The sequence below is a fragment of the Heterocephalus glaber genome, unplaced genomic scaffold (assembly GCF_053883595.1).
Source record: "Heterocephalus glaber isolate CG9 unplaced genomic scaffold, H.glaber_assembly_v1.0 deba00001472, whole genome shotgun sequence".
NCBI classification, from domain to species: domain Eukaryota; kingdom Metazoa; phylum Chordata; class Mammalia; order Rodentia; family Bathyergidae; genus Heterocephalus; species Heterocephalus glaber.
The window spans coordinates 57,441,466-57,457,583 of NW_028258315.1; the positions used below are offsets into that span (position 1 = coordinate 57,441,466).

Below are 16,118 nucleotides of genomic sequence, written 5' to 3' on the forward strand. Positions count from 1 at the left end.
TATCTTAATTTTCAGATGAAAAACATGAATAGAAATGACTTTCCCACTGACAAACATTGAAAGTAGTACCCAGTCCATGTCCTTTGACACCGAATCCAAGTGTTAACACCATCATTTCCTTTCCATAGGCAAACTTCCGACTTCCACCCCTATCTCCCTAAAGCCTCCCACCATTGGCCAATGCTGCATTCCATTCTTGTACCAAGTTTAGAACTTTTGCAATAAATTGGTAAATATTTGACTGTCAAATGAAACAATGAGTGCATCCATGTTATCCATTTCATTCATAGAATCACTTAACACACATTTTTTTCAAATTTACATCCTTACAATCATATCTCAGTTTAAATTCAGCCTACAAACACTATACTAAAAGTAGGACAAGTATTGATAAAATTAGGAAAAGATAAGGCTTTCTCATGCTGTTAAAATAATTTTTCAAAGACAAAATCAATTGCATCCAGGCCTGATGACTAGTTATTTTAGTATCTTCCTTCTACAAAACACAATAATGCTTAAATGAGCTAAACAAGTGATGTGTATGTGTGTATGTCTGTGTGTATGTGTTGTGTGTTTCCTAGTTCTTGACACTATCAATAACCCAATGATTTTTAGCAGGTTATTGGCTTTCTTTGGATCTCACTTTTATTATTTGTCAAATGAGGATGTTGAATTTAAAGAAATATATGTAGAATTTATGCAATTTTAAGACAGTGAGAGATGATCAAATTCTATTCTTTCATTTTTTAGATAAGGAAAACTGATCTCTGGCTTCAAATTAATTCTTAGAAGAACATCATACAGCTTCCTAAGCCAAGCAGCTGTGTGTGTGTGTGTGTGTGTGTGTGTGTGTGTGTGTGTGTGTGTGTGTGACTGGGAATTGAACCCAGGGCCTTGTGCATCATGCTAGGCAAGTGTTTGACCACTGAGCTATGCCCCCAGCTCTTTTAAAGTTTTGAGACATGGTCTCACTAAGTTAGCCATGCTGACCTGTAACTTGTGTTCCTTCTGCCTCAGTTTCCCAAGTAGCTAGTGAGAACAGAAAAGAAGGGATAAAGGGCAAAAACATAAACAAACTAAATAAACTAAGTAAACTAAAGGCAAGGTAGAGATAAGCCTCCAGGGCAATTGGAGCTGCAAAAGACAAAAAAAAAAAATCTGATGGAATCCACTGGAGAAGGAAAGCCTGGCAAAGCAGCAGCAAGTAGCAATAAACCTAAAACATTTTTATACAAGAACCCAGAGGGGAAGAAAGCTAGTTACACTAGAATTGCAAACATGTGCCATCACACCCAGATACATAATCAGCTCTCCTGAGCACTGAGGTTATACCATAATCCCATTCCTGCCACATATCAATTGTGTAATCATGATCCAGTCATACTTTTCTAGACTTCAGGTTTCAGATCTGTAAAATCAAAAAGATTGGACTAGGGATCTTTTCATATTTGAAAACTGTGGAGATTAAGAAAGGCATCTTTAAAAACTGATGTCTTTACTACCACTGGCAAACAACTCAACATAATAAAGCAGAGTATAACTCCAAAAGAAATTGGTGTCAAGAAAGGTTAACAGTACCTATCCAGAAAACTCATTCATGTTGGATTGTTGGATGGATTTGTTCATGAGCACTTGCATTTGAAAATTACTTAATTGGTATCTTCTTTTTGAAATAATAGTGAATATCCTTTATGGTTGGCCCAAAGATGTTGAAAAAAGAACTTACTGACAGAATGAAGTTTTAGTTAATTTCGCGTATCTCTGGATGCTACGAGTCAGAAAAGCACTGTTAGGTCCTTCTGCCTTAATTACTATCACATTATAACTAATCTCAGTATTTTTCAAATGAGCATCAGAAGTTTCACAATCTATTTAATATACTGCATTCCAAATATCTGTTTACTCAGTTGTTACAAATTGCCAATGGGACAGAAATTGTCTGTCACTTCCAGAGCAATTAGTGTGTGAAAACTTATCAAAAGAAATCTGTCAAGTTTGAGTAAGTATAAATATTACATGGCAGTCTCTGAGGAAATCAAACTGAGTGGGATACATTTTTTTGTTCATTGCAGCGCATGAGAATTTGTTTTATTTACTTGGCTTATTTTTCAGAATGTTGATAGCATTTCACATAACCCAATGGATTAATGTTTTGCTCTGATAAAAATAGATTTTGGGTCTTAGGGGAAATCTGTATTGTCTGCTGAGAAGTCTAACAATACTGCTCTTTGCTTTCAAATGTCAAGAGCTCCATTCCTCACTGAGCACTGGAATGCAAGCTTAGTCAGAAATATTGGGTCATTGTCTGCTCTGCCACTTGCTGATGCTCCAACCTGACCTCCTCTAGACCTCAGAATTTTCATATCTTCAAATGAAGAACAAGGACTACTGATATGTTGATGACTTTTTACCTTTACATTTTGCCTGCTTGGCTATTGTGTTACTATTGCATTGTATTCCTCCCACTGCTTCCTAAATGCCTCAGACATATACACAGATAAAAACACAATATTCTAGATGATGATTTTTGCTCTGAAGTAAACTTAGCTAGTATCTTGGTTAGAGATTTCTCCTATTGAGGAGTTCAGCATTTTTTTTTTCTTGGTACCAGGGATCGAACTCGGGACCTTGCACTTGTGAGGCAGGCAGTGGAACCATTAAGCTAAATCCCAGCCCTGCATTTTACACAACATGAATTTACCAGTTTCATCAGCTGGGACTTTCTGCTGACTCTTGCCCTTTGGGACTGAACAGTATTTACAGATGTTGAAGTGATGTTGTTAGTTACATCCTTCCCACAATCTCTGTAACTTTTTGACAATTGTAGTTTGTCCCTTTTTTGTAATATGAAAAATTGTTAGGGTATTATACTGTTATTATAATTTGGAAATATTATTACAACTTTACTCCACCATTTTGTTGTTTTGTTTCTTTTTTCTTTCATTTTCACTTGATTTAATTTGAAAATAAATTCTTCCCCTTTGATGTGTATTCACAACTTCTACTAGAATTCATGGAAATCTTTAGTAAAGTCAGAGGGAAAGCTTGATCCTAGAAGAGACTGGGAAGTCTGTCCACCTTAATTATACAGGACCACTTGAACAAGGATTATCACTGAGTGGCTTCATTCCCAGAGGCTCCAGTACCTGATGAGGCACCTTGAGGCCATCCTGGAAATTGTTTTATGAAGACGACCTGAGTATGACTTGACTCATACACAACTTTACTTTTCATTTTTGTTTACCACTCCAATTGCTCCATGGATTTTAATTATTTGTTTTTAAGTAGATTTACTTTTTATCTGGTACATAAAAGATATAAAAATTGTCCATATTAATGAAGTAACACAATGCTTCAATACATATATGCATTAGGAAATGTTTGAATCAGGTTAACTATGTATATCTACTCATATCTACTCAAACATTTCACCTTTTCATGATAAAATCATTCAAAATCCTTATTTCTAGCCTTATGAAAAGTGTAGTTCATTATTTGTTACATTTTGTTGTTTTCTATTGTTCTGTTCAATGTTAATAATATTCCTAAAACCTGAATAACATAATTTAAAATGTATTTGTTTTATCTTTAAAGTTTTTGAAGCAATTTTATTAGTTCAAAGTTTTTCAAACTAGGACTTAGGAGATACTGAGGAGGGCTCTAGAAAAGCGCTGTGCATGTATATGTGTGTGCAGTGGGGGGAGGTGGAGTAATGGCCTGATCAAATATTTTTGAGTGATTCAATGCTCTAAAGAATTTCAAGGACAGTGGCATGTTAAAATTCCTTGCCAGTCCTGAAAGAAAATAAAGTTAAAAAAATATTATTTAACCCTGTTTAATCCAGTGTTTCTCAAAGATCAGGTAGCCCTTTGAATTTGGAGGAAGTTGGGTTAGTGACACCAAATTACTACTCAAAGCCTATGATTTAGGAAATACTGCAGTGTGCACTTAGAGTTTTTTGTGTCTCCCATGTAAACACCATTCACTGAAATCACGAAAGGAACAAAACCAAAGGAATTTACATATTTATAGATAGATCAAAAAGCACATTAACTGAATACGGTTTTTGAGTTTTTTACTTTGGTAATGATTAAGCAGGGGAAGAGCCACAGTGATAATAACTAATGTTTGTATAGCCCTTTAGAGATTTCAGAGTGATTTTCCATAAGGAGACCTGCCTCACATTTAAAATGATCACCATTCTATATACTAAGAAGTTGAAAGCAAGAGAGTTTAAATGGCCTCCCTTATGGACCATAGGCTTGAACTTTGGTCTTCTAGATATTTTCCTTCTGGTTAGAAAAATAACAAAGCAAATGTCTGTTTTTCCCTCAAACAGTCACTTTCTAGTTGCTAAAACAAGGCTTCTAATGCAAAATCCAGAAATCCTCGCAGCCACTAGTCCAACAGTTTTGAAAAATATCTTCAGGGAAAGAAATTAACAGTTTTGTGTATTTGATTACAACTCTCCTTGGAGAGGTGTGGGTTGATTAATATTATGCTGGTAAATTACTTTTTAACTTCTACCTTGTGACTTTGGAGATGCTAATTTATACTTAAAACTCTCTTATAGCTAATTAGGGGATAGGCAATGTTCTCCTCATTGTTCATATGAGAAAACTAAGGTTCTGAGAGATTGCTAGGTTTTCCTGAAACTCACATACCAATTTAAGCCAGTAAGGAGTACATTGTCTGTTGTTAGTTAAAATCGCTCTTTCTTATGGAAAGACTGCCATACTTCATTGTATTTCTTCATGACCTATTATAGGGGCTTTTCATTCTCTAGATTTTAGTTTCTTAAGGAAGTAACTAGCTTCCTGGGAACCACTTGTTTATTTACACTGAGTAGCCTCTTGACATCAGCATGGAATGACTTCTAATTATATGCACGTGCATAAATAAAATGATTAGCTATTCTCATATAAACATAATTATATGTCTCCAAAATAATGCATGTGGAAATATGATAGTCCAGGAATAAAGGGAAAGCAATCTGGGTGACCCCTTCTTTGTATGTAAACAGCAGATTATTAAGGCAAAACCTGTTTCTTGTTACACATTAAATTATTGAGGTCAATTACAGTTGGCACTCATTGAAAGATTAAACAGCAAACATTCATGTTATAGTAATTAGTATTCTCTTTAGAAAATTCAAGTGGCCTTTCTGCCATTTTCCAAGGACACTTCATGTGTTTGGAATTTAACCCAGGATCACATTAAAGAGCAACATATAATAGCTCAGCCAACTAATTCTGAAACCAGAAGCTCTCTTTGCATCTGAATGCTCCTTTCCTTTTCTTCAACAAAGTAATTTTTGAAGATAAAATGTTGGCTAATTAGGGCCATTTACTGGTATGTCACTTTTCAGCTTTGGAACAATCTGGGGTTCATGTGACAGAGGAATCATGGATTTTCCAGTGCTGAAATTTGATTTCCTTAGGACAGGATAGTTGACTTTAGCAATATAAATTAAGTGTTGTGAGTCTATGTTTATTCCCAAAACATGTAATTAATCTCAAGGGAAATAAGCACTTTCAAAAGAACATGTTCAGGTATTATATTTATCCCAATGGCATTCTGGGATGAATAAGTATTTGCAAAAATGTGACTCTTTGACCACTATTTATATGTATATAATAACTTTTAAACTAATTTTTAAAGTACTGATTGATATTTGTGGGCTCAATCAGCTAGTCATTGGAAGTGTATTTAAGAGTATTTGCTACAGTATTAAGCTACCTCTCACCAAAGTGATGGAAAAAATGTTCAACCTCATAAGTAAAAAGAATCAAATCTAGATTGATAGTGGGAGAAAGTGGGAGAAGACTGGACTGAGCCTCAGGAATTACTGTGTCTCTGACTTGGCCTAAAATTTTGTTCCTGTGTGCCAGTTTCTCAGTTAATGGAGAGCTATCAAATGCATCAGAAACCACAAAGTACTCTGCGAATATGTGGCATTATGATGCATTAGAATTATTATCTGTGAAATGCAAGAAGTGGTCTAGATAGTTTCCAGAGTGACTTCTAGCATTACTGTATCAAGATTATAGACTCCTTGAGTCTATAATTTGAGTATTGGTTTAGCATGTGTTGCATAATGTTTGATACATGCTTAACAAAATATAAATGCTTGGTGCTTTAATTTAAAGAGGTTGGACTTCTCTTAACCAACTATTAATGTATCTTAATTTTCCATAAATAAAACCTATTGACTGACAGTGGGATTCTGTAGTAAAAGGTTGTAGAGGATTATGATTACTTCCTATTTGTATTTTACAGAGTAGAAAGGGATTGTTGGGTAAGAGTGTGAATTTCTAACTTGACCATTTCTTTTCTGAACAAAGTAGAGTTCCATTGCCAAAAGACAGATTTATACCGATTATTCCTTTTATTTTCAGAGCTGAGCTACGCCTGGATCTTCAATGAGTATCCTTCCTATCAAGATAATCGCCGCTTTGTTTCTCAAGAAACTGGGAATCTGTACATTGCCAAAGTAGAAAAATCAGATGTTGGGAACTATACTTGCGTGGTTACTAATACTGTAACAAACCACAAGGTCCTGGGGCCCCCTACACCACTAATACTGAGAAATGATGGTAAGTAATTTTTTAATCCTGTTTTTGCTATCACAGGCTTGGAATGGAAAGATATGTTGTTGACACACAAAGCTTTAAAGTTTAATGGTTTCTATATTTGGTACCCATACTTTTTCCACTTGTGTAAGAAATATACCTATGAATCCATTTTGGAAAACTAATGAGAAATCTAATTGCTAATCTCAATAGGAATAAAATGTGGATTTAGGTGAATATAAATAACAAAGGAATCTATTTCTTGTTTCTCTCCCACTTAAATTGTATACACAGGCAGAATGAAATGAAAGATTGAACAGTTAACTCATTAATCAATACTATGTAATTTAGTATTCAGGGTCCAGAAAGAAGTTGTAAATTGTCCGAATAACCTCTGGATTTACATACTAGAGTCAGAGTCTGCATCACAGACTTCAAAATAGTCTGCAACATAATGAGGCTCATTTGGGAAAGAAGGCTCATTTGGGAAAGAAGTTCTAATTCCTTGCCCTATTATGAGAATATTGTAGGAAAATATATGAATTTTACATTAATTACCTAAGTGGCTTAATAGTGCATGATAAATTACCATCTACTTTTTAAGGACAGTCTCTATGTCAAACTCTAGAAGTACTCTTCCTTTCTCCATCATGTTTTTTTAAAAATACAGGCTGTTCCCTCTTTCTGAAATGCTCTTCCTTCTCTTAGTCCTAAGCTCTCACTGGGATAAATGGTATATAATAGCCCTTTCAGTTTTGTCAAATATATCGCTTTTTCCAAGAAGTTGGCTCTGCCAGTCCAATTGTTTCCTATCTACACTACATCAGATGACTTCTGTATGAACTCCAGTGAACCCCACTACTGTACCATTAAGAACTCTTTTTTTATGTTACCATTGCCAGTGTGCTTCACTGTCTGTACTGCTAGTGGCAAACCTATCAGAGCTTTCAGTGATAACAGATACCCTGTGCAGCATTTGTGCCATAGGCTCACCACCACTTGCCTATACTATACACTTGCCTTTTCAAAAGCGTGTGTAGTATCTTATTCATCTGCTGACCCTGCAGCATTGAGTATAGTACCTGGTAAATAAAACTGTTTTAATAAATATTTGCTGAAAGAATGAAAACAAACACATAAGCTCTTTTCATCAAGGGTTGATATAATGATGTAAAGCCTCATAGTTGATGTGTTTAGGTTTCTATTCTTTTTAAATCCCTTGCCCTTTTAGTACACATTTGAACCTTCCACTATGAACAGGAATGACTGAACCTGTCATCCGGGTGAGGAGACTGTTAGTCAATAATATTAATAGCAAACATACATTAGGCACTTACTGTGTATTAGGCACTGTGCCCAGCACATTACATGAATGACCTCATTCAAAACTTAAGCAATTATATAAGGAGTATCTTATTTTACAGATTATAGGCCTCAGATATGTTAAATAATGAATCACAAAGCCATATAGTTAAAAATAATGCCTCCAGGATTTCCATTCAGCACTCATGTCTGATATTCTAAACTCTATGTTCCTTTTCATTAGACTGTACCACCTCATACCTGAACTTATGCCAAAAAAACTTGGCAGTTTCAAGATTCGAAGCCATATTTCTGTCCTCCAAGTGTGTTACTCTTTCACTCTATATTTCCAGTTAATTCTGTGTTCAAGTGGAGCCCTCACTCTGAGCCTTGCAGAACAGGGCATTGATAAAACAGTTCTGAAGAGAAGATCTTACATCCTGCAATATAGACTATGGAATTTTTGATTTAAAAATTATATATTAGTCATTATTTAGTAGGTCCATTTTACACATTTATTTTGTATTTGTTCTGTGACAACAGCTACTCTCTATGCTAGTAAACAATAACGAAAAGGCCTCTATCAAATGACATTCATATTCTCTTCAGGGACCTAGATGCAAGAAAACAAACTCAAACAAAAATAAAAATCTAATTATTTCATAAAGTAATTAATAAACCAGTATGAAAAAGGAGAGGCTTTGAAGAGTGGGCATCTACTTTCAAAAGAGTTGTCAGGGAAAGCTTTTCTGGTGCAGAACATAGGGGCAGAGACCTACATAATAAGAAGACTCCTAGGAGCATCAGAGAAAGGAGCAGTCCAGACTGAGTTAACATCACATGCAAAAGCCCTGAGGCCATTAAAATAACAGCCATTGGCATGGTCTTGGAACAAAAGTAAATGTGAGCTTGGCTGGAGCATAATGAGTAGGCTTTCATGGTTTCAGTTAAGGTTGGAAAGGGGTCAAGGGCTAAATTTTGAGGCCATGGAGAGAAGACTGAATTTTGTTTCTAGTGCAATGAGAAGCCCTTAGGGTATGGCATGCCAGAAAGTGATTACTGTTTTTAAACATTAACTATCATGTGGAAAAATCAAGAGTGGAAACTGGGAGTCCAATTAGAACAGTTGCAAAAATTCATTTGGGAAATTACAGTGGCTTCAGCTAGAGAAAACAGTGGAGAAATAGAGAAATGAACACAAGGTCTAGTTTGCAAGTAAAGCTGGCATTGGATATGGAAGGAGATAGAAGAGAAAATCAAGGATGACACATAAGCATAGCATTTGAGCATACAGGAATATCATTTAGTGGAATGATTTTGCTGATCAGATTTGCAAAGTAAAGTTGGGAATATCATTTCAGACATTATTTGTAAGGCCAAAACATTGCTTCTCCCTTGGCAACAGGAAAAATTACTTATTTTCTGCTTTGCTTGGTGCATTTCTCTATCATAATATTCATCTGATATATCCTCATTTCTAGTCACTTGGCTTTCTCCACCATATTCACATTAGGATCAAGAAAAGATTATAGTTTTCATCCAGTTTTGTACTAGGCCCCACCATCTTGTTTGCCACATGGAAGAAGTTACATCTGTATGTTGGATTAAGATGCATGGTATTAAATAAAACTGAACAATTATCAGTTTAGAGAAAAGTAGGCAAGCTACCAGTTCTGTCAAAAGCTGTCAGCGCCACCTCTCTAGAACTAAAGATGAAGAAACTTTCAAAAGATATGTTCTACTTTTTGTAAGAAATCACTTAAAAATACAACCCCTCTGGCCTCTACCCAAAGCACACATTTGCCACAATGTTCATTCAGCAGTATTATCACTTTTGTTGTATCAAATCACAGATGTAATAAAATATTGACTTTGATACTCTATGACAATAGCCAACAATAAGCATCACTCAAAATTGCTGTTTCAGGAGGCGGAAACAAAACTTCAGGAGCACAAAAAATCCAGAACCGTCATGTATACTTCTAGTTGGTAACAACTTTGCCTTTTGCTTGGCTTTCAGATTTATCTCAACTTGTCTAGTACATCTTCATAGAAATGACAAATGTTTTATATTAGAATATTTTATCACAAAATTAACAGACTAAGGATATCATTCTTCAGCAGTTAACACTCATTCATTCTTAATTTCCATGAGAATTGAATGGTGCAAATTCATAATGTCTTTCCCATTTAAATGGAAGTACATAAAATGGATACTCAAGCTATACTACTAAGCACAAAACACGTTATTTAATTACCTCTTCTCTGAAGGTGAGAAGAAAGGAAAAGTGTAAATCAAGAGGAGATTGCAAAATAAAGATGACATTCTTATTAAAGTCTGCTCTGTGAGAATAAAATAAATTAAAGTATTACTCCACATGATCTGTTATTTAGTGCCTCTGATTTTGACTGATAGATGCAAGGAGAGTAGAAAATTTATGCTTTTTGATCACTGAAGCAGACTCAAAATTTTAGAGCCTCTTTCCAAAATTTTCAAATGTGGTAAGCAAGGCAGAGGAGTTTCCAGCCTGAAATAAGCCAGTTGCCACAACTGGTCCTTTCCCTTGCTAAGAACAAGTGTGACAAAAGAACTAGATTAATTTATTTTGTGTTCCAATTAGGCAGTTGTGGGATATGATTCATTGCTTCCAGTGAATCACAAAAGTCACCTATGAACCTTGGCTGAAATCCTGATGAGAAGCACACGTGGTGACCCATGTCCCTCTCATTGACTGTTTTTACCACCTGCCCCTAGCACTTTCATTTTCCTTGTGACTTTGGTACTTGCTCTTCCCTTTCCCCAGTACTTCACAGGCTTCCCTCTTTTCTACCTTCCTACCTTTCAGATGTTACTAAAATATGGGGCAGAAAGCAACCTGAGAGGACACAGGAGACTTTCTGGGTAGAAGCCCCACCATTTGGTTATATGATTTTGGAGGTATCATTTTAACTTCACTGACTTTATTTTCTCATAAGTAAAATTGGGATAACAGTATATGTATCAGAGTTATTTTGCTCTTTAAAATGCATATAAAGTACTTTGAACAGTTAAAAAATAGTAGAACATCAATAACTTTCCTTCCTAAAATATGCTCAAGGAATTATACACAGATTAAAATAGAGTATAGATAATATTATCCTGCTTTAAAATATGGATAATGACAGAGAAAGTTGGAATAATACTTTCCAAGATGATAACAATGTTAAACTTTAAAATACTTAACCTTACCTGGGGATTTAGCTCAGTGGTGCCTCACCTGCCTTGCAAGCACAAGGTCCTGAGTTCGATCCCTGGTACAAAAAAAAAAGCACTTAACATTTAGTGGTGTAATTTCAAATGCTTTTTTTCCTTCTGGCTTCTCTGAATTTTCTCATTGTTTCTAATGATTATAGATTTTTCTTTTTAGAACAATGTTTAGTAATTGGATTAATACACAAATTATTAGGCTTAAAAGGCATTTAGGAATCACCCAATTTTATCTTTATTTTGGGGGAAAGAAGAAGTTCTAAGGAGCTGTGCAATGAGACAAGACAGGATGCTCAGTCCGTCATTATCATCTCAGAGAACTGCCCCTAAATTTCTATAAATAGAGGTATAACATACCATCATATATCATAACCATTAGAGAAATAATAGGATTTGATGATAATCATAATTGCTATTTCTTCTATCTTGAGCTACTATCCCTGACTTCCTCTTAGATGCAAAGAATGTAGAAATGTGAAATTGGAAAGATGAAATGAAGTCTCTAAGGATGTTTACATATGTTACATACACAAATACATAATTGAGCATCAAAAACTGTTGTCTAGCCTTTGTCTTTTTCTGTGATTTCCTTGAGACTAGCTGGAAATTGGTTTGGCAGTTCATTGTTTTGCTTAGTAGAACTAAGTTAAATGTTGATAGCCCCATGCTTTGAGCAACTGGTTATTAGATATTTCTGAATATTTTCTCTACATAGAAGAGATGCTAGGGAAAGGGGATTGTACCCAATTCAGAGGATTCTGAAGGGGAACAGTAATAGATGTGCTGAAAAGGTACTGGACTAGAAAATAAGGAGGGAAAAGTGATGGAATTTCAGGGGCAGTTTTCCAGATCTAATCTCAGCTCACATGAAGCAGTCATAACATTTTTTTGGTCTTTAGTTTTCTTAGCTATAAAAAATAGTGATTTGTAATAAGTTACTAAGTTTCCTTCTTGTCTTGTGAGGTTCTGCTCACAACTTTCTAGCTTACTTTATACCAGTCTCAACTCGTGCACAGGCCAGATTATATCTATTGTTAATCAATAGATAGATGCTGTTCATTGGGTCATATTTCTTCCAGATAACAGCCAATCCTGACAGACAACTTGGAACTTGATGCAGTCATACTTTTAGGCCACAGTATGCCACACTGTGAGACTCTACCTCTGTAATCATTAAACCTCCAGGGCCGGGGATTTAGCTCAGTAGTTCCACCGCTTGCCTTGAAAGCACAGGGACCCGAGTTCAATCCCTGGTACCAAAAAAAAAAAACCTCCACCCTGTGGCCCAAATGAAAACCTTCCTCTAAAGTTCTGAATTTAAGACCAAAGAAACCTTAAAAATGGAAAGGTAAAATAAGAATATTGTAGAGAATTCTTATTCCTGCCATATCATGTATTGACCATTATGATCCTGCCAATTATTCATAGTAAGCTTTCCTAATATTGCCTCAAACTAATCAGATTCTCATGTGAGTCCTAACAACTACAATTTATCCTCATAAACAAAGTAGCTTAATTCACTTGGTGGTCAGATCAAACACACAGTCATTAAGGGAATCTTTTTTCAATTGTATGCTTTACGTACAACCTTTCATTGATGATCTAGCATTTAAATGAGCAATATATAAAGGTATGTCCTCCACTTAGGCATAATTTTATATTATTTAAGATCTAGAGTTTATACCAAACTGGTTTGCTTTATTTTATTCTCACTTCCAAATGCAACTTTTCTGTAGCTTTGTCATAGCAATCATGTCTTCTTTTTAATTCTCTAATAACATCACAGTTGAGGATTTGTAGGCATAAAACATGTTTGATTCAGAGAACATCTGAATGACTAAAGAATATGAGATACTTTGCTAAACTGCCATTGCTAATCTGATTTAATAGAGTCTTAATAGCTCTGGATATTTTGAAGGTTTGACCAGCTTAGGAACTTGGCAGTCAGCTTTAGACCTCTAGCATAGCCAGTTCCATTTCAGGTCCACAAGGGCCAGAGGTCTTGGATGATCATTTGGCTAGTCAGTTAGAAAGCATCTGCTCAATTCACATTGTGTATGATACACTAGAAAATCAAAAGACGTAATTTTAACCCCTGGGAACCAACATTCTTAGAGAACTCCAAATTAGTAAAAGGTCTAAAGTTTCATTCTGTACTGAAATTATTGAACTGAGTTCCGAACAATAAATGTGCAGGCAGGAGGACTTGGAATAAAAGAAAGATCTAAGGGTATCCAGCACAAAGTTGACTTAGATCGGTCTTTTGATCATGCATTTAACTAACAAATATTGAGTGCCAATTGTATATTTGCCACTAAGGATGCAAAAATCTTTCTGTGCCCTCATACATTGTAGCCTAATTGAAGAGTCTAATCATAATTGAAGGAAAAGTAGGGCCATGTTAGGGGGAAAACAGGGAATTAAAGCAAATTCATGTAAGTTTCCATTGTGAGACTATTTACCATAGAGTGATGAAGGATACAATGAAATTATGTATCTATAATATACCTATTATATATACATATTTACACCCTTGGGTGAGGAAACTTTGCCTCGTCTTGGGAATCAGCCAAGCTCCATTAAGAGTTGGATAAGGCAGCAGACTGAGTATTTGTTTAAATCAGAGCTTGTTCATCAAAAGATTTTTTTGTGTGCCTCCAAAGTCTTGAAGTAGGACCCACATATACGGAGGCAAAGTGTTAGTTCAACACAATATGAAAAATTGTTTAGTAGAATGAATGTATAGCAGTAATTCAAAGCAGCAATTGGCTTTAAAGATAATCTTGTGATCAACTAATGAAAGTAGGAATTTTTAGCCAATTATTTCAGAAATTCAGACAAACCAAGCCTATCTCAGGCAAGCAGGGATACATAGTCATTCTATTTTTATGTAAGATAGTCTTCTGGGAAAAGGTTATCTCTGCACTTTAATTATTGAAAAGGAAAGAATGAAGTGTAGAGTTAAGTCAAATCATGGGAATTGTTTTCTTCTCTCACGGGTTTCTTAGGTCACCTTAAAACCCTAAGTATAAGATATGATACACAGCCTTGAGGTACCTAACTTCTCTTTGGGGTTAGGAGACTCTTATTTGTTTGGACAGTTGTGTCTTCAAGCTCATTGGGACTTACCCTACTGGATAATGGGTAGAAACAGAAGAGATTCATTGGACACTTCCCTAGACTCCATATAATTCTTACAGCCCAGGAGAAAACAGACCTTTTAAAAGAGAAGAATGGTAAACTCAGTCAAGGGAACTTGATGACTAATCAGATATTTTCAAATATTTTTAGATTAATGAAGCACACATCATATGACTTGTTTCTGAAATGTCAGTGTGAGAACTTTCTATAAAACAATTTTGCAATTTTTTTTTTCAGTAGAAAATCTCACTGTGTGGAAGTTGGTAAATGTTCCTTCTGTGGTTTAATTTATCAAGCACAGATTCCAGCTAAGGCAGGTGTTGGCAAAATCTTATGGCATGCAACTCTACAAACTTGCCTCGTTCTGCCAACACAGTGCTCTGCAAATTGTACTTAAACAAGCACAGTTTGTGGCTGATTTCTCCTGAATGTTCTGTATGTTGTCAGTTATTTTGTTAAATTCTATGTTTTTACAGATATTGGTGTCAATCTTAATAATTGAAAGTGGGACCACCTCTGCCACAGGTGATTTACAGAGTCCTGGCTCTTGATGGTCCTTGCTTCTCTTAGGACTGCATTAATTGTATCCTCTCAATGACTAGCTCCCAGGACATGACTATTAATGTGAGTTGTAATACCATAGGTAGAAAAGTGCATTCTTCAAACCAGAGTTGAGGAATTGTTTGAAATGCAGCCTAAGTCTGAGTAAATGAGGAACTCAAGTCCTCCAGGTGATTTAAATTGAAGAACTGCTTCAGAAAAAACAGCTATAAATATATCTAGTTAGGCCTTCCTCATGTAGTAAACTCAGTTATTTAGTACACAATCATTGCCTGTGTATGCTCATTACTATGCAATGCAATGAAAGGAAAATAGCCTATAAATGTCACGAAGAAAAGGATTGGGTCTGTGTTGTCAACAGTATGTCACCCTTGCTAGGCACAGTGCATCACTTATGGTCAATGTTAAATGAATATTTATTGAGTTTCACTGGAAGATAAATAGAGCTAAACTCCTGCCTTTTGAGAACTTTGAGGCATGGAATTTCAAGTGCTATAACTTTCACTATTCTTATAGTGCCTTTCTTACTCCAGATAACAGAAAACATTGACAATGCACTTTAATGATTAAGAATTTTAAACTTCATGTCTAAAATTATAGATATAATTTAAAATTGAATGCAAGAATTGTCTCTATTTTTAAAATCATATAGTCCATGCAGTAGAAAAGCAGTATGGCTGAGATTATATTTCCTTGTTAAACCAGCGCATGTTACATACACTTTTACTTCTTTATCTTGGTTGTGTAGAATGGTTAAACCTTTACATACTCCTACCTTTTTGAAAGTTTTGAGCATGGAAAAGAGATCTTAGAGCAATTCCATGAATGGCCTTGCTCTTGCAGCCTAATGAGCCTATACATCACCACAACATCTGTATATTAATTCAGTTCAAAAGTGTACAGGTAGTTACAAGCATGACTTTAAAAGTGCACTCCTGTTTTAAGGAAACTTAAAAAAGACAACAAATTTTATATTTAATGTAGAAAGTAAAGGCCAAAATAGTTAAAATGAAAGAAATATTCAAATAAAAATATAGCCTGTACCAGATGTAGCCAAATCAAATAAAATAGTTCATAGATGTTTCAAAAAATGTTTATAACTGAAGAAAATTACTTTCTTAATTTTTATTATCTTATATACAATTAAAATTCTTTAAATGACAGTAAAAAGCATGCTCTTTCTTTTCTGCCCCATATCTTTACGTGCCATAACTACTGCCATAAATACAGATCAGTCTATCTTATTACTGATTACTCTTGCTTGCATTCCTAAAGCCATAAATTTTGATCACTGT

General features: G+C 35.1%; 1 protein-coding gene across 11 annotated transcripts in view; it reads left to right on the forward strand.

The window, feature by feature from the left end:
* Positions 1-16,118, forward strand: part of Cntn4 (contactin 4) — a 955,384-nt gene that overhangs the window by 722,782 nt on the left and 216,484 nt on the right. For all 11 annotated transcript variants that reach the window (XM_004854222.3, XM_087182038.1, XM_087182036.1 and 8 more), the window contains one exon: positions 6,399-6,596. In XM_004854222.3, coding sequence (XP_004854279.2) covers positions 6,399-6,596 — 198 coding nt within the window. The remainder of the gene's footprint in view (positions 1-6,398; positions 6,597-16,118) is intronic.